Source organism: Anopheles nili, chromosome 2 (assembly GCF_943737925.1).
Source record: "Anopheles nili chromosome 2, idAnoNiliSN_F5_01, whole genome shotgun sequence".
NCBI classification, from domain to species: domain Eukaryota; kingdom Metazoa; phylum Arthropoda; class Insecta; order Diptera; family Culicidae; genus Anopheles; species Anopheles nili.
Genome location: NC_071291.1, coordinates 19,029,335 through 19,051,171, shown reverse-complemented (window position 1 = coordinate 19,051,171; position 21,837 = coordinate 19,029,335). Strand labels below are relative to the sequence as shown.

General features: G+C 44.2%; 1 protein-coding gene across 1 annotated transcript; it reads left to right on the top strand.

Annotated features, from left to right (window-relative positions):
• Nucleotides 1–573: 573 nt before the first annotated feature.
• LOC128720344 (glucose dehydrogenase [FAD, quinone]) lies at nucleotides 574–21,553 on the top strand. Its single transcript, XM_053814046.1, has 5 exons — nucleotides 574–652; nucleotides 7,914–8,217; nucleotides 19,685–20,584; nucleotides 20,665–21,101; nucleotides 21,180–21,553. The coding sequence occupies exons 1-5, from the start codon at nucleotides 626–628 to the stop codon at nucleotides 21,384–21,386; spliced, it is 1,875 nt and encodes a 624-aa protein (XP_053670021.1). The 5' UTR covers nucleotides 574–625; the 3' UTR covers nucleotides 21,387–21,553.
• The last annotated feature ends 284 nt before the right edge of the window (nucleotides 21,554–21,837 follow it).

Here is a 21,837-nt window from a genome sequence, read left to right as displayed (position 1 = left end):
GTGGTCGATCACCAGCTCTTGAACCGGTTCAGTGGGGGGAAGCGTTGAGTTGCCCTGATCCCCATGTAGCGCCTCCATCGATCGCGACCGATCGCGAGCGACGATCGTTGGCGGAAAATGTTGCACCGTCCACGTTCGAGTTCGCACGTGGGCTAGGTGCGTTGTGGTATTTTTAAATCGGAGGGCCTCATTTACTGATAGCGACGCGCCGTGAACGGATCAAGATTTGATTTCACTCCCGAGAGCGGATTGATTATACGGTCCAAGTGTAGCCTAAGGAAGTGATTTGTGGGGATCAATCTTAGCAGCAAGGAGTGAGGAATTCATCAACCGAAGTCCCGTTGAATGAACCATCAGAAAAGTCATCCACTTTTGTGCGTGATCCTGGCAGTGAACAAGTGAAATTCCGAGTGGAAAAACGTGACAAGTTGTTTTTCGCTCCATTTGTGTGGTTGCCGTGGGAAGTGCATGATGTGAAATGGTTGGCCACATATTTCGAGTCAATTAGGAACGGTGAAAGTGAACGACGTTGTAGTGCTGTGGAAAAGAATAATTGATTCGATTAGAATATCAAGTGAATTGCCTTAACACCTAAGACTTCGAGAGAAGCTTTCAACAAAAACAAATGTCGGGAAAGTATGCCGCAAATATGGTACGACATTTTTCAGTTGGGGGAACGATTCAATGGGTTTTCAATTTTAAAATGAAGAAACAACTTGTTACGTTATCACTTCCTTAAAAAAAACACAAATCAATCTGGTGTCGAGTTGAAACCAGCAAAATGCACAACACACATTGGCACGTTTCCAGAACAAATGCCTTTATTTGCGTACCATCACGCTAGCGAGCTAGGTGCCAGTGATTCCTCGTTGGCGTGCAAACACGCCTTTGCAGTGCGCTGTCATGCGTAAACTGTAGAACATTGCCTTGACATAGGGCTAGGGTGTGGTGGAACTTCGCACGAAACCGATCTAAAACTCGCACCAAAGGATTGCGGTGCCCTCGAGCATATTAGGATGGCGCAAATCGTACGGTACCGTTTTTAATCGTTCGTTTGATACGCCCAATTATGACATTGGAGTTGAGTTGTCCGTCTGCGAAACGCTTTTGAGACGAGCTACAAGGTACGAGTGATTGATTGCAGTTTCAAACGGCATGTAGAGTTTCGCATTTGCTGATTTGAAATCCGCACGCACGTACAGCACTAGGCGTTTGTTTTGCGATAACCGCAGCAACGCCCAGTTCCAGTCGGGTAATAAACGTTCTAGGAACGGTTACGAGAGCGCTGGAGAAGTGATGCACGTACGGCGTAAATTCTTGCAAGATTGCGCCAAGTTCAAGGTTTCGTCAACGTGCTAATCGAGTGCTAATTTTACCGACACATCTCGGATCAGCAGTTCGTCTCCTGGTGGGTCGCTAAGGAACCGAACCGAAACGTAAGATCCGTTCGCAATCGTCCCCTCTCAGCAGGGTGAGTTTGTCAACTTATTTGTCGCTAATCGCGAGTTTCCATTGATTTATTTCGTGCCTCGATGAATGTGAATTCGCAACTCGGGTATGTCGGCTGACGCGACTCAGGCGTTCAAACTGTGCCAAAACGCCGATTCATCTTTCCGTCTGCGTGTGTGCAATGTTGGCCATCCGTCAAATGCGCCATCGCCAGCCAGTGGAGGTCGTCGCATTTTGTCTCGCGTGTTTCACCCAAAGGCTATGCAAATCATTCTCCTTCCACGGGGCCCAACCATTCCCCGTCCGGTGCGTAATGAATATATGACTGTGTTTACCTTTGCCGCCGAAGCCTCCGAAGTCGACGAAAACATCTGGAAAGCGTCACCACAACCGGCCTCGTTTGACAACGGGGTCGTCAATGACCCCCGTGTGGAAAACCGACGCCCTGTGGGACCCGACCTTGGGTTATGGTTTGCAGTTTCGAACGTGGTGACAAAAATTGCACCATCGGTCACATCCTCGGCCACGGACTCCCGGAAAGCTGGACTTACCGGGAATGAACGAAAAGTATGCTGCCGCCCAACAATCGAATGAATGAATGTGGCCGGCATTGTGACCGATGCCGAAGTAATTTGAAGATATTTATGCTAGAAGGGGCAGCATGCGTGAAGCGAGATAAGCGGCCTACTCTTGCCCAATAAATTTCATTACCAGAGCCCAACGTGAGAGAAGAGCCACTAGGGTTGATGCTTGAATCGAGTGGCTGTATATGAAGCGGGCAGCCTCGAGCAAATAGCCACAGAATCGTGACAATACACGGGCCGCTACGGTCGTGCATATTCATATATGCTCCGAGGGACGAGAAGTGATTTGGATCAACAATGACCTGCCCTCGGCGCATCTCGCCTTCGTAGCGTTGAAGAAGTTAATTGAAAGTGATCCTCGAAATAGATACAGTCGAAGCGTTTGTACAAACAGCAACAGAAAAAAAAACGCCACGCTTGAACGATCGTCCCAAACAGGTGACAGGGGCTTTGTTTGCAGTTACGGTTTCCGGATCGGACATTTACAGTATGAAAGTAATACGCTTGTTCTTTTATGCGATGCGTGATCATTAATTGGAGCTTTCAGCATTGCACAAGCGAACAGAGCACATGGGTTCTAATTAAACCGTGATCCGCTGCGAGCGCTGTTGCCATTAGCAACGGTCGTAGCAAGGACGATCGATTTACCAGGCAGACGCACAAAACTACCCGAATTACCGGAAACTCTTGTGCGCTTGTTTTGTGCCAATTTTGCGGTCCCAATTTGAAGGTCATACCGGAATGGACGGTTGTTCAAATTTGCGACCACACAAGCAAACAAACAGTCCTCGGGAGGGGTTGAAAAATGAAAAAAGAGAAACAATCGCCAATCACCGACCACTTGCGCGACTTGTTGACTTTCTTCCGAGTGAATGGGGTCTGAAAATTTTCGACCAACCCGCGGCATACACGCACCGGTGTGCAAACAGTTTTAATTCGCGCTGTCACAGTCACATTTGCATATAATCCACCACCCCAAGCCCCAGGTGGTCCGTTGCGTTTCGCTAACGAGATCGAAAGTGGAGAAAAAAACGCGTCGAACGGTAATACTCGCGTCATCCCGGTTTCAAGGCCACCACATCGCTTTGTGCGAGCATCAGGGCTGTTAGAGGAAATAAGAACGTCTGGAGCACCTTTACCCTTTGGCGAGGAATTCGGTGCATTTGCAGCGAAAATGTGCAAACAGCATCCAGCACGGTGCAGCTGGACCACCCTACCTTGAGCCTGTTTCATCGTCGCGGAATCTCATGAAACTGGCCTCCGAATGTCCAGCTTCGTTCCCGTGTTGCAACCGGTTCCCCTTATTCTCCGGCACCAGGGAAAAACACCCCACCCGGTGGCCGGAGGACGTGTTCACCTTGAGTTCTCGACTTACCGCCTGGTGGTACGGTTTTTGATCGACGTTGAACTAGTTTCGACCATGTCACTGTGGCCGGATAAGGGCGGTTTGGTGCGTGTGCCGTTCGGAACCTCCAAAGTGCGTCAGGTGACAAAATTCGACCGCCACACCGTGAAGCCCTACGTCGTGAAATCGGATGCGTTCGAGCCGTGCGTTAAGACACAATCAACGTCGCAAATCGACATTCAAGGCGTGATTTATTGTGGCGCGCCACGGGTCTAAGCGGGTCAAACCCTCGGACCTACTACCGTGGGCGACCTTTGGTGGCCTTTGGGACGGTTGGACGGTCGTAGACTAGCCGTGGACGTTTCATCCGATGTGCGAGAAGCGAATTAATCATCCAAACCCGCCCAAGGTCTGATAGCGTCAGATGGCCGATGGTTTTGCATAAAAATTGCATCGAAATGGAATGCTGTTGCACGAATGAAACCAAACAAATAAAAACAAAAAATAACCGACGAACATCAAGCCATAAGTATGCAAGTCCAAGCGTCGAGTTTCGTCGATCGAAGGTGGCATTCGAGTGGTTTGCTCTCGCCAACGGACACTCAAAGCTTCAGCGCATTCGTTTGTGCATTCACAGTATAAGGGGAGCCATTTTCTGAGGCCCCACGCAAACAGGTTTTAGATTAGCGTTTTAGCCTGCAGGCTTCCGCGAGGCTCGTTCTTGTCGCCCGTTGCGTACTGCAAATAAGTGACAAATGAGCTTCGATTAGCTGTAGTAGGCATCTTCGTCAGTGCCGCCTGGTGACAACAACAGCCGGCCAGTTTCGATCGAAGGGCAACCGTGCCCCGAGCGGGAGCCCTACGTGACAAACGCCAAGGGGAAGGTCAAAATGGTCCGATCGAAACCGGTGACGGAACGGCCCTCTAATCTTCAGAACGCCGGCACGGTAGAATGCGCCATGCATTCGATCGGCTGAGGAATGAACGAACAAAAAAAAGAAGAAGAAAAACTAGGACGCGTGGTCTGTTTTATGGAGCGTTTGAAGGGCAACGGCAACGCTAGAGGCTTAAGATTATCACCGATCGTGCCTTGGAGCTTGTTTTTTTCTGGCCTGCAACTTTGAGCAGAAACATATATCCCGCACGTGAATTGAGCGAAATTTCAAACATCAATTTCATGCGCATGTTACGTAATGGAGCGCCCATCAAGAAGTGCGTCACGTGGTGAATTTTGTGAACGGCTTTCGCCCAGAGGGCAGTCTCTGTGGTAAGGCTTACTTTCGATAACCGCCGGGGGGATGATTTCATCCCGGCAGATGGTGAATCGCTCGAGCGCGTTGATTCAAGGGCACCCAGAATTCCGTGCGCCATCGGACGTTCGGATTGGCAACCCATTTAGGCGCTTTCTTTATAATACGCATTGTGATTTCGCACCTCACCGTAACGAGGCAGGATGTTTAGCTTACTGGTGTGGGCTTGTTGTGGCACACTTTTAAAAAAGCTGCTAAAAGCACGCACGGCCAATTGCATCAGCGTGACGTGGAAATGAGCGGAGTTGTTTAGGAATTGAGGAATCGGTCGCTTTATTGTTCGCCATCTGCAAAGGGACAGCCGTTGTGATGCATTCGGGAGCTACAAGATTTGGTGGTTTTTCCCAAATTCCCAAAGAAGTCCACCAAACCTGCCAAGTTCAATTTGCATCAATTCACAGCGACATCAGAACGCGAACGAGAAAAATCCCCCCCCGGGTATTTCGACCGGGAGAATCTTGGATGAAATGGGGAACTTTGATAAATGAGGACTAGCGTAAAACAGGTTTTTCTTAACGTTTTAACTAACGCCCGATTTCGGGCTTGCGTCAATCGGATCCCGTGGGAGGGCACTGGATGGGAATTTTGGGACTCATTGACGCAATTTAGAACTGTTGCCAACTCGCGAGGCACCCGCCGGTGCCAACGACTCAAAGGATTAGCGGATTCGATCTTATCACGAAATGGAAAGGATGCGACGTCAGGGAGCCGTTTTGACGTAAATGGAATTTGGTTTTCTCGAGTCTTTGCGGGTCATTAACAACATAAAACAGCCCCTCGATAAAAGCAGGTTTGGGGGTTTTAGACGAACTTCAAGCGGTAACCCTTGGCAACCGCACACTAGAGAGGTGCCTCTAGATTAGTTCTAGTCACCTGCGGTTCGCGAATATCCGACGTCAAACCGCGCCCAGTCCGTGTTGTAACGCTTCTGACGGTCGGAAACCGCGCGTGCGGCCAAAAAGGAAATGACCCCGCCTAGGGTCTGGAGATGGTGGCCCGTGCGATGGCGAACGCATCGCTAGGGTGACACACGTGGTCCCCCCCCCATTGGGAACGATAATTTTCCACGGATCGCGCCGCAATTAGCAGGCCGCGTCTCGGCAAAGGGCGGTGTAATTTATGCGACCGATTTTGCATAGGTGACGCGTTATGATTATGACGCCATCACCCGGGAAAGGCAGGTCCTGGCGCCCTAAGATTATTGGGGGTTATTAGCGTGGTGACGCAAGGTGTGTGTGTGTGTGTGCGCGCGTGCGCGTGGTTCGGATTCTGATCCGCGTTATCCAAGCGCAACCGCCAGGCTCGTGCGCGAGATTTGTGGCGTGCTTTTATGTAAGCATAAGCGTATTAAAATCAACTGCGCCACGCTGATTGTCGCCGAATGTCGCAACCGATAGCGCTAATAGCCCGATTCACACGCGTTTGGGTAGTTAGGGTTCTCCTACCGAGTGTTTTCTTTAAAACCAAAACCCCCGTCCCAAAAAGGACTACTCCAGCTGAAGGTTGGTTTTGGTGCCCTTTTGGGGTTGCGTGGGGCCACGGCGGACACGCGATGTGCCACGTCATCGTGGCGTAACACCGACCGGCTTCTGACGGTCAAGGTCACAGCTGTCAAACGCGCGCGTTAATGGTTCAGTAGCCTCTTCGGGCTCAACCCGGCTGGTGGCGGTCTCAAGGTGTGGCCGTGTTACCGTAACCGGGCCGCGTGTGTTGGGCCAACCAATTAGCGCCGGTAAGCAAATTTGCCCGATAACCGATCAATTAAAACCCCACGGCAGGATGATGAATGGGCTTTTTTTTGCTTCCTCTCACAGGGCGCGTGTTGGCTCAAATTTAAGTAACGGGCTAATTGTGGGTTTTGCTGGCTGTTTAGTGTATAGCTGCGTTGATCGCCAGAAGCCTAGAGAGAGAGAGAGAGAGAGAGAGAGAGAGAGAGAGAGAGAGAGAGAGAGAGCTACTATCATTACTCTAAGAGCCGCTGTTTCGGAGACTCCAAATAAAATGTGTCATCGACGCATTGGGGTGTCCAATTACGAACGCATAAATCAACGACAGCTGGGCGGAGGTGTTGGAAGTAAATGCAGACCCCGACTAACCGACTGTTTGTGGGCCGCGTGGTTAGAGATTGGGTACTGTAGGCAAGGTGAGCTTGTCCGTTTATTCACGGACGTTCAGGGGACTGACGAGGACTACTCGAATTTGACAATCCTCGGGAAGGCCGTCAATTGGCACCCGTCAATTTTCACAAACGGGTACGTCGGTGCAACGCAATGGTGATTGATGGATTTTTTTAACAAACCACCGAGGGAGTTGTTGCTCGATTGGTTCCGTAGACGGATTAACCCGTTTCGTAGCTGTACTGCGTTGTCATCAATCTCTGCACAAGCGAATAAGCAATCTCGTTTCGGTAAGCTGGGGCAGAGTTGTTCGCGAGGAATACCGATTTAATAAATTAGAGGTAGTTTTTTTTTGCAAAAAAAACAGCAACGAATTAAATTAAACAATAAATTCAATTATAAGCCACTTCATGGCCTGCTGCGCAAGGAATTTAAGGAAATTATGTTTTTTTCCCCTTTTCACTGATTGAGTGGGTCCAAACTAGACAACAAAGTGCAACGAATGGTTGCTCGTAAACTCATAGTCCGATCGCGACAATCCAATACTGAACCCCCACCCAATGGTTGTGATCACCGAACCTAAAGGGCGCTTTCGCGTGGCATCCGCCTCTCTTCGGCTCGATCTTAGATAAACGTGGTGCGCGGCAACCTTGGTACGGTTTTCAAAAATGTTACGGCACGCGTCACGAAGCCGTTTGAAAAATCGTTATCGTGGTGTGTAGCTCTTGTTGGTGCCCTCAAAACCGGTGGTCAAGCGCAAGGCCACGTTGGTTGCATTCAGGCGTGTTTGTCGGATGTGATGCGTTCGATCAGGTCGATTTGGATGTAAATTTCCGAGCGAGATCCGTTGCTTCCGTTGATCACAGACGGGCGAGCGGATGTGTGACGGTGAAAACCCTCATTACAGATTCTCGCGGTCGAAAGGCCGGTTCCATGCATCACGCTAGCTCGAACACAGGCGCCTCTTTAGTGCTCGTTATTGCCGGAAGTGGCGCCAAACGGAGCCGTTGATCGGCATCACTTTGGAACATCACACAAACACATGAGAGACAATCGAACCGATCCTTCTCTAAACTCATTAGGAACACACCATTTTCTCCCTTCATAGGTATTGCTGCTGGCAGCCTTGATACAGCTGATGCTAGGGGTTTACGGCGGCGACAGCACCTTCTTCCAGACACTGTTCGATGAGACGGGCGTCCTGTTCAACAATGGCACGCCCCGTATCCCGGATACAACCGTCTATCGGAAGGAGTACGACTTCGTCATCATCGGTGCCGGTTCCGGTGGGTCCGTCATGGCTAATCGGCTGTCGGAAGTGCGCGACTGGAGCGTGCTGTTGCTCGAGGCTGGCAAAGAAGGCAACATGCTTACCGAGGTGCCGCTGACAGCGGGTTTGACCACCATCACTGGTAAGACGACCATCGTTCGATAAGCTTTGTGTGAGATCATTAACCCATCAATCGGGACATATAGCTTCGATAGACATAAAAACAAACAATAGCAGTAAAACAAAAGCATCAACAACAAAAAGTAGACTAAGCTACTCCTGTTTAAGGACTATGATTCGCTTACCACCCCATGCCGTAAAGGACTGTCATCCATCTTGTCACCATTTATATTATCCAACTAAAGAGTAAAAGAACACTTAATTGCGTATATTTCGTTTTTCACCGAGTAAGTAGTAAAAAAGCAGTCGAATCTACTCTCTTGGTCATGAATTGGACTTTTGATTTCATTGTTTAGAATTCTCACCAATTTTAAGTGACTCACACAAGAGCACTTTTCACCGATGGTCCGTGAGGACACATACTGATTTTTAATATCGAATCGCTATGGAGAATTGAGAAATTCTGTTACGGAAATTCAGATTCCACTACTATATTCTGAGAGTGGGTTGAAATTGTTGAAGGTAATTTCACGCCTTTGAACCATGAGAGTAAGCAGACTACCGAGGGTTGTCAACTGCAACACAGCATATATGTTGCGGAATGATCGTGCGAGTTTTAGCGATCGCTAACAGGATTCTAAAAATAGCACAGAGATACGACACGCATTATGCTTCTTCAGTTCCCAGCAGTGTTACGCGTTTCATTCGCTCCAATTCATACCGCATGAGCGTCCTTGCAACGAAAACGAGAGAGCTAACAAACAATCGACAATCATCCAGAATAAAGGTAGTAATTTTAAAACTCCCCTTTCAGAAGTTAAAAAAACTCCTTCAATTCATTTAAAAAAAGACGTTGCATTCGCAACAACAAGAGAGAGAGAGACATTGTGATCTTTCAGGCGAATATTTCATTTTTTTGTCTGCACCATGGCGTTTTGTGCGCTATAAAGCTACGACAAAAGGTGTTCTAACTTTACATTCAAACGAATAACATTTTTATCCTGAAATATCTGAATGTTTTAAATCAAAATTATAAATTTACGCTGTAAACAATATGAGAGCTTGACTTTACTACCGAAGAAAGGAAGACCCAGGAAGACTACCGAAGGATACACAATAAATTCAGCTCATCTTGAGAAGTTATTCTATGCGCAAAATATTGTTAAAACCCGTTTTGTTTTCTGAGTAGTAACAAAAAGCAGTCGAATCTACTCTCCCGGTTATTAATTGGACTTTTGAATTCATTGTTAAAGAGTTCTCACCAATTCTATGTGGCTCAACACTAGAGCACTTCATCGATGGTCCGTGAGGACACATACTGATATTATTATCATATGCTAAGGAGCATAGAGAATTTCTGTTTTACGGAAATACAGCCACCTCACTATATTCCGGGAGTAGGTTGAAATTGTTAAAGGTAACTTCACGCCTTTGAACCATGAGAGTAAGCAGACTACCGAGGGTCATCAATTGCAATACAGCATATATGTTGCGGCATGATCGTGCAGGTTCTAGCGATCGTCAACAAGGATCTAAAAATAGCACAGAGATACGACACGCATTATGCTTCTTCAGTTTCCAGCAGTGTTATGCTCGACGCTTAATGCCTCATTCTCTCCATTTCATGCCACATGAGCATCCTTGGGAGAAAACTGAGAGAGTAAACAAAATGGAGAGAGCCAGTTTGATCTTCCAAGCGAATATTAAATTTTTTGGCATCACCATGACGTTTTACACGCACTACAGTCACGACAAAAGGTGCTGAGGATACAAACTTTACATCGAAATAAATAAAATGTTTATCCTGAAACATCGTAATGCTTTAAATCGTAATTATAATTTTACGCTGTAAACAATATGAGCGCTTGACTTTACTTGTCCAATCCTCAACTGATGCTATTTCGGCTCATGTTACTGTTTATCAATAAAAATATAAATATAAACTAAGTTTACTTGTCATTATCAGGATATTCTAAATACGGCTTGGCTGTCCCTAAATAAATAATAACAATATGACGATATTTGCGAAGGCAACATAAAAACCAAAACCAAAGGAGTCACACACAATAAGTTCAACTCATCTTGAGAAGTTATTCTATGCGCAAAACATTGTTAAAACCCGTTTTGTTTTCTGAGTAACAAAAAGCAGTCGAATGTACTGTTTTCTGAATAGTAACACAAAAAGCAGTCGAATCTACTCTCCCGGTTATTAATTGGACTTTTAACTTCATTGTTTAGAAATCTCACCAATTCTATGCGGCTCAACACAGGAGTGGAGCACTGTTTTATTATCACCATATGGTGGGTGGGGTAACGCCGCAAGGACACTACCCTTATGTGGAAATGTGCTAAAGAGCACTTCCTTATTTAGGAATAGAGCGAAATCATATCCCTTGATTATGCTGAAATTGTTAAAGGTAACTTCACGCCTTTGAACCATGAGAGTAAGCAGACTACCGAGGGTTGTCAACTGCAACACAGCATATATGTTGCGGCATGATCGTGCGGGTTCTAGCGATCGTTAACAAGGATCTAAAAATAGCACAGAGATACGACGCGAATTATGCTTCTTCTGTTCCCAGCAGTGTTATGCTCGACGCTTAATGCCTCATTCTCTCCATTTCATGCCACATGAACATCCTTGTAAGAGAGAGATCCTTGTAATTGAGAGAGTAAACAAAATGGAGAGAGCCAGTTCGATCTTCCAGGCGAATATTTCATTTTTTTGGTCTGCACCATGGCGTTTTATACGCACAACAAAATAAGCTGAGGATACAAACTACATTCAAATGAATAACATTTTTATTCTGAAATATCGTAATGCTCTCAATCCTAATTGTAAATTATAAATTTACGCTGTAAACAATATGTTAGCTTGACCTTACTTGTCCAATCCTTGACTGATGCTGTTTCGGCTTATGTTACTATTTATCCCCTTCACAGTCATTTGATTTTGAAAAATAAGATCAAAAAATTGTCTCCCGTTTTTATTTGTGTTTTGGCAAAAAACGAGCTCTGTAATTTAAAAAATTAAAAGCATATTTTGCTTTTTTTATATTTCACGCTAAAAAATGATAATTGGCTCAGTGTTTCCGAGAAATTCCTAAAAATTACTTAGTAGTTTTCAATATCACCGAATTTCATGTTTTTCAAGTATAAGATTATTTAATTTTCGTCGTACTTTTCTTTTGCCAGGAGCAAAGAATTCTATTCAAAGTTTCATAGTAATATCTATTTTCTTTGCGTAGCTTTTTACCGCACTTGCTTCTGCACGAACAACGAACTTAGCACTATCGTCAATCAAGTCAAAAAGTTTAATTTGTTTTTATTTTACTTACGACCTGGCCGTATTTTTCTCAAAACTAAATTTCTAGTTCATAAATGCATAATTCATTCATTCTAATTCTATAATTCCACATAAATTATGGCTGCTGGGCATTTCCCTCAATAAAAAATTATGTTAATTAATAAAATTATTGAGATTTAACCACAAAAGTAAAAAAAATCTACATATGTACATGGAGAAACTATACATGCTCATAAAAAGTGATGAAATAACAGCGCACAAGGCAAATGAAGAGAATAAAGGAAAATCAAAACTGCCCGAGCACTGCTGGGGCAAAACTGTGAAGGGGTTATCAACATGAATATAAAATTATAAACTAAATTTATTTGTCATTTTCAGGATGTTTGTGAAGGTAGCATGAGACCTGTAGTACATAAACCAAGTAAGATTACCAAAGCATGCGCAATAAGTTCAACTCATCTTGAGAAGTTATCTAATGTGCAAAACATTGTTAAAACCCGTTTTGTTTGCTAAGGTAGCAGCAAAAAGCAGTCAAATCTACTCTCTTGGTCATTAATTGGACTTTTGAATTCATTGTTTAGATTTCTCACCAATCTTATGTGGCTCACACAAAAGAGCACTTTCTTCCATGAATATTTATCCGTGAGGATTCACTCGGGGGTTTTGCTTGTAAGCGTTGTGCCTTTATTTGGGATCAGAGCGACTATATTCCGATTTTCTATGGAAGTTGTTAAAGGTAACTTCAAGCCTTTGAACCATGAGAGTAAGCAGACTACCAAGGGTTGTCAAATGCAACACAGCATATATGTTGCGGAATGATCGTGCGAGTTTTAGCGATCGCTAACAGGATTCTAAAAATAGCACAAAGATGTAATACGAATTATGCTTCTTCAGTTCCCAGCAGTGTTATGCTCGACGCTTAATGCCTCATTCTCTCCATTTCATACCACATGAGCATCCTTGTAAGAAAGCTGAGAGAGTAAATAAAATGGAGAGAGCCAGTTTGATCTTCCAGGTGAATATTTCATTTCACCATATTCATATACGCGCTACAGTCACGACAAAAGGTGCTGAGGATACAAACTTTACATTGAAATAAATAATATGTTTATCCTGAAACATCGTAATGCTTTAAATCGTAATTATAATTTTACGCTGTCAACAATATGAGCGCTTGACTTTACTTGTCCAATCCTTAACTGATGCTATTTCGGCTCATATTACTGTTTTTCAATATAAATATATAAATATAAACTAAGTTTACTTGTCATTATCAGGATATTCTAAATACGGCTTGGCCGTCCCTAAATAAATAATAACAATATGACGATATTTGCGAAGGCAACATAAAAACCAAAACCAAAGGAGTCGCAATAAGTTCAACTTATCTTGAGAAGTTATTCTAAACGCAAAACATTGTTAAAACCCGTTTTGTTTTCTGAGTAGCAAAGCAACAAAAAGCAGTCGAATCTACTCTCTTAGTCATTAATTGGACTTTTGAATTCATTGTTTAGAAATCTCACCAATTCTATGTGGCTCACACAAGAGCACTTCTTCCATGAGGATTCACTCGGGGTTTGCTTGAAAGCATTGCAGCCTTTCATCGGAACAGAGCACGGATATTCCGAAATTTTATGCAAGTTGTTAAAGGTAACTTCAAGCCTTTGAACCATGAGAGTAACCAGACTACCGAGGGTTGTCAACTGCAACACAGCATATATGTTGCGGAATGATCGTGCGAGTTTTAGCGATCGCTAACAGGATTCTAAAAATAGCACAAAGATGTAATACGAATTATGCTTCTTCAGTTCCCAGCAGTGTTATGCTCGACGCTTAATGCCTCATTCTCTCCATTTCATACCACATGAGCATCCTTGTAAGAAAGCTGAGAGAGTAAACAAAATGGAGAGAGCCAGTTTGATCTTCCAGGTGAATATTTCATTTCACCATATTCATATACGCGCTACAGTCACGACAAAAGGTGCTGAGGATACAAACTTTACATTGAAATAAATAATATGTTTATCCTGAAACATCGTAATGCTTTAAATCGTAATTATAATTTTACGCTGTCAACAATATGAGCGCTTGACTTTACTTGTCCAATCCTTAACTGATGCTATTTCGGCTCATATTACTGTTTTTCAATATAAATATATAAATATAAACTAAGTTTACTTGTCATTATCAGGATATTCTAAATACGGCTTGGCCGTCCCTAAATAAATAATAACAATATGACGATATTTGCGAAGGCAACATAAAAACCAAAACCAAAGGAGTCGCAATAAGTTCAACTTATCTTGAGAAGTTATTCTAAACGCAAAACATTGTTAAAACCCGTTTTGTTTTCTGAGTAGCAAAGCAACAAAAAGCAGTCGAATCTACTCTCTTAGTCATTAATTGGACTTTTGAATTCATTGTTTAGAAATCTCACCAATTCTATGTGGCTCACACAAGAGCACTTCTTCCATGAGGATTCACTCGGGGTTTGCTTGAAAGCATTGCAGCCTTTCATCGGAACAGAGCACGGATATTCCGAAATTTTATGCAAGTTGTTAAAGGTAACTTCAAGCCTTTGAACCATGAGAGTAACCAGACTACCGAGGGTTGTCAACTGCAACACAGCATATATGTTGCGGAATGATCGTGCGAGTTTTAGCGATCGCTAACAGGATTCTAAAAATAGCACAAAGATGTAATACGAATTATGCTTCTTCAGTTCCCAGCAGTGTTATGCTCGACGCTTAATGCCTCATTCTCTCCATTTCATACCACATGAGCATCCTTGTAAGAAAGCTGAGAGAGTAAACAAAATGGAGAGAGCCAGTTTGATCTTCCAGGTGAATATTTCATTTCACCATATTCATATACGCGCTACAGTCACGACAAAAGGTGCTGAGGATACAAACTTTACATTGAAATAAATAATATGTTTATCCTGAAACATCGTAATGCTTTAAATCGTAATTATAATTTTACGCTGTCAACAATATGAGCGCTTGACTTTACTTGTCCAATCCTTAACTGATGCTATTTCGGCTCATATTACTGTTTTTCAATATAAATATATAAATATAAACTAAGTTTACTTGTCATTATCAGGATATTCTAAATACGGCTTGGCCGTCCCTAAATAAATAATAACAATATGACGATATTTGCGAAGGCAACATAAAAACCAAAACCAAAGGAGTCGCAATAAGTTCAACTTATCTTGAGAAGTTATTCTAAACGCAAAACATTGTTAAAACCCGTTTTGTTTTCTGAGTAGCAAAGCAACAAAAAGCAGTCGAATCTACTCTCTTAGTCATTAATTGGACTTTTGAATTCATTGTTTAGAAATCTCACCAATTCTATGTGGCTCACACAAGAGCACTTCTTCCATGAGGATTCACTCGGGGTTTGCTTGAAAGCATTGCAGCCTTTCATCGGAACAGAGCACGGATATTCCGAAATTTTATGCAAGTTGTTAAAGGTAACTTCAAGCCTTTGAACCATGAGAGTAACCAGACTACCGAGGGTTGTCAACTGCAACACAGCATATATGTTGCGGAATGATCGTGCGAGTTTTAGCGATCGCTAACAGGATTCTAAAAATAGCACAAAGATGTAATACGAATTATGCTTCTTCAGTTCCCAGCAGTGTTATGCTCGACGCTTAATGCCTCATTCTCTCCATTTCATACCACATGAGCATCCTTGTAAGAAAGCTGAGAGAGTAAACAAAATGGAGAGAGCCAGTTTGATCTTCCAGGTGAAAATTTCATTTCACCATATTCATATACGCGCTACAGTCACGACAAAAGGTGCTGAGGATACAAACTTTACATTGAAATAAATAATATGTTTATCCTGAAACATCGTAATGCTTTAAATCGTAATTATAATTTTACGCTGTCAACAATATGAGCGCTTGACTTTACTTGTCCAATCCTTAACTGATGCTATTTCGGCTCATATTACTGTTTTTCAATATAAATATATAAATATAAACTAAGTTTACTTGTCATTATCAGGATATTCTAAATACGGCTTGGCCGTCCCTAAATAAATAATAACAATATGACGATATTTGCGAAGGCAACATAAAAACCAAAACCAAAGGAGTCGCAATAAGTTCAACTTATCTTGAGAAGTTATTCTAAACGCAAAACATTGTTAAAACCCGTTTTGTTTTCTGAGTAGCAAAGCAACAAAAAGCAGTCGAATCTACTCTCTTAGTCATTAATTGGACTTTTGAATTCATTGTTTAGAAATCTCACCAATTCTATGTGGCTCACACAAGAGCACTTCTTCCATGAGGATTCACTCGGGGTTTGCTTGAAAGCATTGCAGCCTTTCATCGGAACAGAGCACGGATATTCCGAAATTTTATGCAAGTTGTTAAAGGTAACTTCAAGCCTTTGAACCATGAGAGTAACCAGACTACCGAGGGTTGTCAACTGCAACACAGCATATATGTTGCGGAATGATCGTGCGAGTTTTAGCGATCGCTAACAGGATTCTAAAAATAGCACAAAGATGTAATACGAATTATGCTTCTTCAGTTCCCAGCAGTGTTATGCTCGACGCTTAATGCCTCATTCTCTCCATTTCATACCACATGAGCATCCTTGTAAGAAAGCTGAGAGAGTAAACAAAATGGAGAGAGCCAGTTTGATCTTCCAGGTGAATATTTCATTTCACCATATTCATATACGCGCTACAGTCACGACAAAAGGTGCTGAGGATACAAACTTTACATTGAAATAAATAATATGTTTATCCTGAAACATCGTAATGCTTTAAATCGTAATTATAATTTTACGCTGTCAACAATATGAGCGCTTGACTTTACTTGTCCAATCCTTAACTGATGCTATTTCGGCTCATATTACTGTTTTTCAATATAAATATATAAATATAAACTAAGTTTACTTGTCATTATCAGGATATTCTAAATACGGCTTGGCCGTCCCTAAATAAATAATAACAATATGACGATATTTGCGAAGGCAACATAAAAACCAAAACCAAAGGAGTCGCAATAAGTTCAACTTATCTTGAGAAGTTATTCTAAACGCAAAACATTGTTAAAACCCGTTTTGTTTTCTGAGTAGCAAAGCAACAAAAAGCAGTCGAATCTACTCTCTTAGTCATTAATTGGACTTTTGAATTCATTGTTTAGAAATCTCACCAATTCTATGTGGCTCACACAAGAGCACTTCTTCCATGAGGATTCACTCGGGGTTTGCTTGAAAGCATTGCAGCCTTTCATCGGAACAGAGCACGGATATTCCGAAATTTTATGCAAGTTGTTAAAGGTAACTTCAAGCCTTTGAACCATGAGAGTAACCAGACTACCGAGGGTTGTCAACTGCAACACAGCATATATGTTGCGGAATGATCGTGCGAGTTTTAGCGATCGCTAACAGGATTCTAAAAATAGCACAAAGATGTAATACGAATTATGCTTCTTCAGTTCCCAGCAGTGTTATGCTCGACGCTTAATGCCTCATTCTCTCCATTTCATACCACATGAGCATCCTTGTAAGAAAGCTGAGAGAGTAAACAAAATGGAGAGAGCCAGTTTGATCTTCCAGGTGAATATTTCATTTCACCATATTCATATACGCGCTACAGTCACGACAAAAGGTGCTGAGGATACAAACTTTACATTGAAATAAATAATATGTTTATCCTGAAACATCGTAATGCTTTAAATCGTAATTATAATTTTACGCTGTCAACAATATGAGCGCTTGACTTTACTTGTCCAATCCTTAACTGATGCTATTTCGGCTCATATTACTGTTTTTCAATATAAATATATAAATATAAACTAAGTTTACTTGTCATTATCAGGATATTCTAAATACGGCTTGGCCGTCCCTAAATAAATAATAACAATATGACGATATTTGCGAAGGCAACATAAAAACCAAAACCAAAGGAGTCGCAATAAGTTCAACTTATCTTGAGAAGTTATTCTAAACGCAAAACATTGTTAAAACCCGTTTTGTTTTCTGAGTAGCAAAGCAACAAAAAGCAGTCGAATCTACTCTCTTAGTCATTAATTGGACTTTTGAATTCATTGTTTAGAAATCTCACCAATTCTATGTGGCTCACACAAGAGCACTTCTTCCATGAGGATTCACTCGGGGTTTGCTTGAAAGCATTGCAGCCTTTCATCGGAACAGAGCACGGATATTCCGAAATTTTATGCAAGTTGTTAAAGGTAACTTCAAGCCTTTGAACCATGAGAGTAACCAGACTACCGAGGGTTGTCAACTGCAACACAGCATATATGTTGCGGAATGATCGTGCGAGTTTTAGCGATCGCTAACAGGATTCTAAAAATAGCACAAAGATGTAATACGAATTATGCTTCTTCAGTTCCCAGCAGTGTTATGCTCGACGCTTAATGCCTCATTCTCTCCATTTCATACCACATGAGCATCCTTGTAAGAAAGCTGAGAGAGTAAACAAAATGGAGAGAGCCAGTTTGATCTTCCAGGTGAATATTTCATTTCACCATATTCATATACGCGCTACAGTCACGACAAAAGGTGCTGAGGATACAAACTTTACATCGAAATAAATAATATGTTTATCCTGAAACATCGTAATGCTTTAAATCGTAATTATAATTTTACGCTGTCAACAATATGAGTGCTTGACTTTACTTGTCCAATCCTTAACTGATGCTATTTCGGCTCATGTTACTGTTTATCAATATAAATATAAAAGTATAAACTAAATTTGATCGTCATCATCGGGATGTTTGTGAAGGCAGCATGTGATACATAAAATAAGGAATAATATACCCAGAAAAAGTACCAAAGCATGCGCAATAAGTTCAGCTCATCTTTGATAAGTTATCCCGTTTTGTTAAAACCCGTTTTGTTTTCTGAGTAGCAAAAAAGGCAGTCGATTTTGCTTTCGAGTAGCAAAAAAAGCAGTCGAATCTACTCTCTCTGGTCATTAATTGGACTTTTGACTTCATTATTTATAAATCTCACCAATTCTATGTGGCTCACAGAGTGAACACTTTTTCACCAGGTCCGTTCGGTTCACAAGGTCGAGTGTCCGTGAGTGAGGACTCGCGAACTCACACTCCGGAGGTGCTTTGTTGATAAAAGCTCCGAACGAATCTTTTGCCTTTCTTCATATACGTCGTATTTCTCATATCATTGCCAATTAAACATCGGTACAGAGGAATCAAATACCGCAATGTTAATATTGAAATTGTTAAAGGTAACTTCACGCCATTAAACCATGAGAGTAATCAGACTGCCGGACATTTGTGACTGATTTGGAGGATATATGTGGCAACATGTGCGTGCTGGTTTTAGCGATCGCTATGTGAAATCTAAAAATAGCACACGCATTTCTTTCTCGTGCGTATTAAAGATGCGTGTATGATGTTTGTGGGAAATTGTTGTTATTTTGGCATGGCAAAAAGGTAGTCGAATCTATTCTTTTGGTAATAATTGATTTTCATTTTCCAACGAACTATTTACTTGAAATTATTCAGCTGGCTTGGTTTTTCATCTTTTTGATCACACCAAACGCTACTTTCTTCTCTTCACCAACAACTAACAACGAATGTATGTTTGTTGGACAGACATCCGGAAATGAAGGGAGAGAGAAATCGTATGTTTGAGAGCTCGATTGATTTTATCGTTTTGTAGAGTTTGTTTGTTTGAACCCCGGTTGAGAGGGGCCATTTGACTGTCATACGAGTATAACAGGGATATATAGTTAATACGAGAATGTACCGCTATATGTTTGTGAGTTGTTAAAGGTAACTCCCCCCTTTGAACCCTAAGAATAGCAGACTACCCGAGTGTGCTTGCGCTCAAACTCGTATATAAATGCTTTCGCTACGACTCTGTTCTAGCGATGGCTAGGTGTGGCGTGAGGTGTCTAAAAATAAACTCTCTTACATCACCTTGCGCCCCGTGGGGTGCGGTTTTCCAGCAACGCATCTCGCGCTTTTCCCATCCTCGCGTGCGGCACAATGCACCGATGCGCGCGGTACGCGTCATCTTGCGTGTTCGATGCGCGTGCGCTCTCGCAAACATTTGTAGTGTTCCGCCACGAGCGTTTTCTCTTCACTTCGCGCCAACCAACCCTTCGGTGCTCAATCGGTGCGATTTTCATTCCGTCGTTCCATTTTTTTTCCGTGCCGTTGCAGGGTACAACTGGGGCTACAAAGCGGACCCGATGCCGGGCGCCTGTCTCGGCCTGAAGGGCGGTGTCTGTAACTGGCCGAAAGGGCGCGGCCTCGGTGGAACCAGCCTGATTAATTTCCTAATCTACACGCGCGGTCACCGGCGGGACTATGACGGTTGGGAAGCGGCTGGCAACCCGGGATGGAGCTACCGGGAGGTGCTGCGATACTTCAAAAAGTCCGAGCGCGTCCAGATACCGGAGCTGCGTGGTTCGCCGTACCACGCGACCACAGGACCCGTGGACGTGGAGGAGTCCTCATTCGAGACGCCGCTGTTGCAACGGTTCATCAACGCCGGTCGCGAGCTGGGCTACCTCGAGACGGACCCGAACGGTGAGATCCAGCTTGGATTCGGCAAGGCACAGGCAACGATGCGTAATGGACGGCGATGCAGCGCCTCGAAGGCGTACCTAGTGCCGGCAGCACGCCGACCCAACCTGCACATCTCGATGCACTCGCGTGTCACGCGCGTACTCATCGATCCGGTCACGAAACGCGCGTACGGTGTCGAGTTTCTGAAGCACAAACGGCGATACGTGGTGCGTGCCCGCAAGGAAGTGATCCTTGCAGCCGGTGCAATCGCTTCACCCCAACTTCTGATGCTGTCCGGGGTTGGGCCACGTGAACACCTGCAGGAGATGGGCATCCCGGTGGTGCAGGACCTTCGGGTGGGATATAACCTGCAGGATCACCTAAACCTGCCCGGGCTCGTGTTCCCCGTCAACCAACCGGTGACGATCCGTGAACGGGACATGCGCTCGCCGCGGTACATCTTCGAGTACCTGTTGAAGGGCCGAGGTCCTTTCACCGTGCCAGGTGGAGCCGAGGGTGTCGCTTTCGTCAAAACGAACATCAGCTTCACGCGTAAGTCCCTCACGCCAAGGTTGGGCGGCGCAACTACGCTACTCCCGTTCTTACTAACCGTTACCTCTTCTGGTTCCTAGCGGCCGACTATCCGGACATCGAGCTCGTGATGGGTACGGGTGCGTACAACAACGATGAGTCGGGATCGCTGCGTGCGACGATCGGCATCACGGACGAGTTCTACCATCGCACGTATGGCGCGATCCTGGGTCGCCACGCGTTTGCTGTGTCACCGGTGCTGATGCGTCCGAAAGGACGCGGCCGAATCCGGTTGAAAAGCGCCAACCCGTTCCACTGGCCCCGGATGGAGGGTAACTTCTTTGCCGACTACGACGATCTGGTGGTGTTGCGCGAAGGCGTCAAGCTGACGGTGGCTTTGGTCGAATCGGCCAGCTTCCGGAGCGTTGGAGCGCGTCTCCACGGTACGCCGTTCTTCGGGTGTGAGCAGCATCGTTTCCGGTCCGACGAGTACTGGGAGTGTGCGATCAGGCGCATCGGCAGCACACTGCAGCATCAGGTGAGGCATTCTTTTTTTTTTTTTTGGGGTTTGAAGATCACCCAACAAAAGCCCCACTAACGGTGAGATTGCTTTCAGTGCGGCACGTGCAAAATGGGACCCGCGAGTGATCCGGAAGCGGTCGTGAACGCGCAGCTGCAGGTGTACGGTGTTGGTGGGTTGCGTGTCGTTGACGCGTCGATCATGCCCACGATCCCGGCATCTCACACGAACGCGGTGGTTTTTATGATCGGCGAAAAGGCAGCCGACATGGTGAAGGAGTACTGGGCCAACGAGATACGCTGATGCTGTGTCCTGCACGAGCTCTCTTAAGCCCACCGTGTCCGTCTAGTCATCGTTGTCAGCGTGCGCTGGCGCATCCTGGAAGAGCTGCAGCACCGCGTTTTCCCCATTCTGCACGATCTGTGACCATTCCCCCGCACTCCCACCCACCCGTTTCCTGTTCCCTGGCCGGGGTGTAGACTTACAAAACGAAATAAAGAGACTGCTTTACTGTAAACAAAACTGCGCTGCGGAATCTCACCGGAGTGCGTTTATTTGCGTAAGCGATCGCCTGATAGGTGGCCGGAATGGAAAGAAAATCTCACCCCAAAGTGACGGGAAAACCACCGGCGCAGCAGTAGTGGCCTTGTGCGCGTGTACGTGTGTGGAGTTTTGCTTCCGCGACTCAAACCGTGGGCCGAACCTTTCCGCTGGCGAGTCTCCGAGCTGACAGAGAACCTGCGAATTCCGGCGA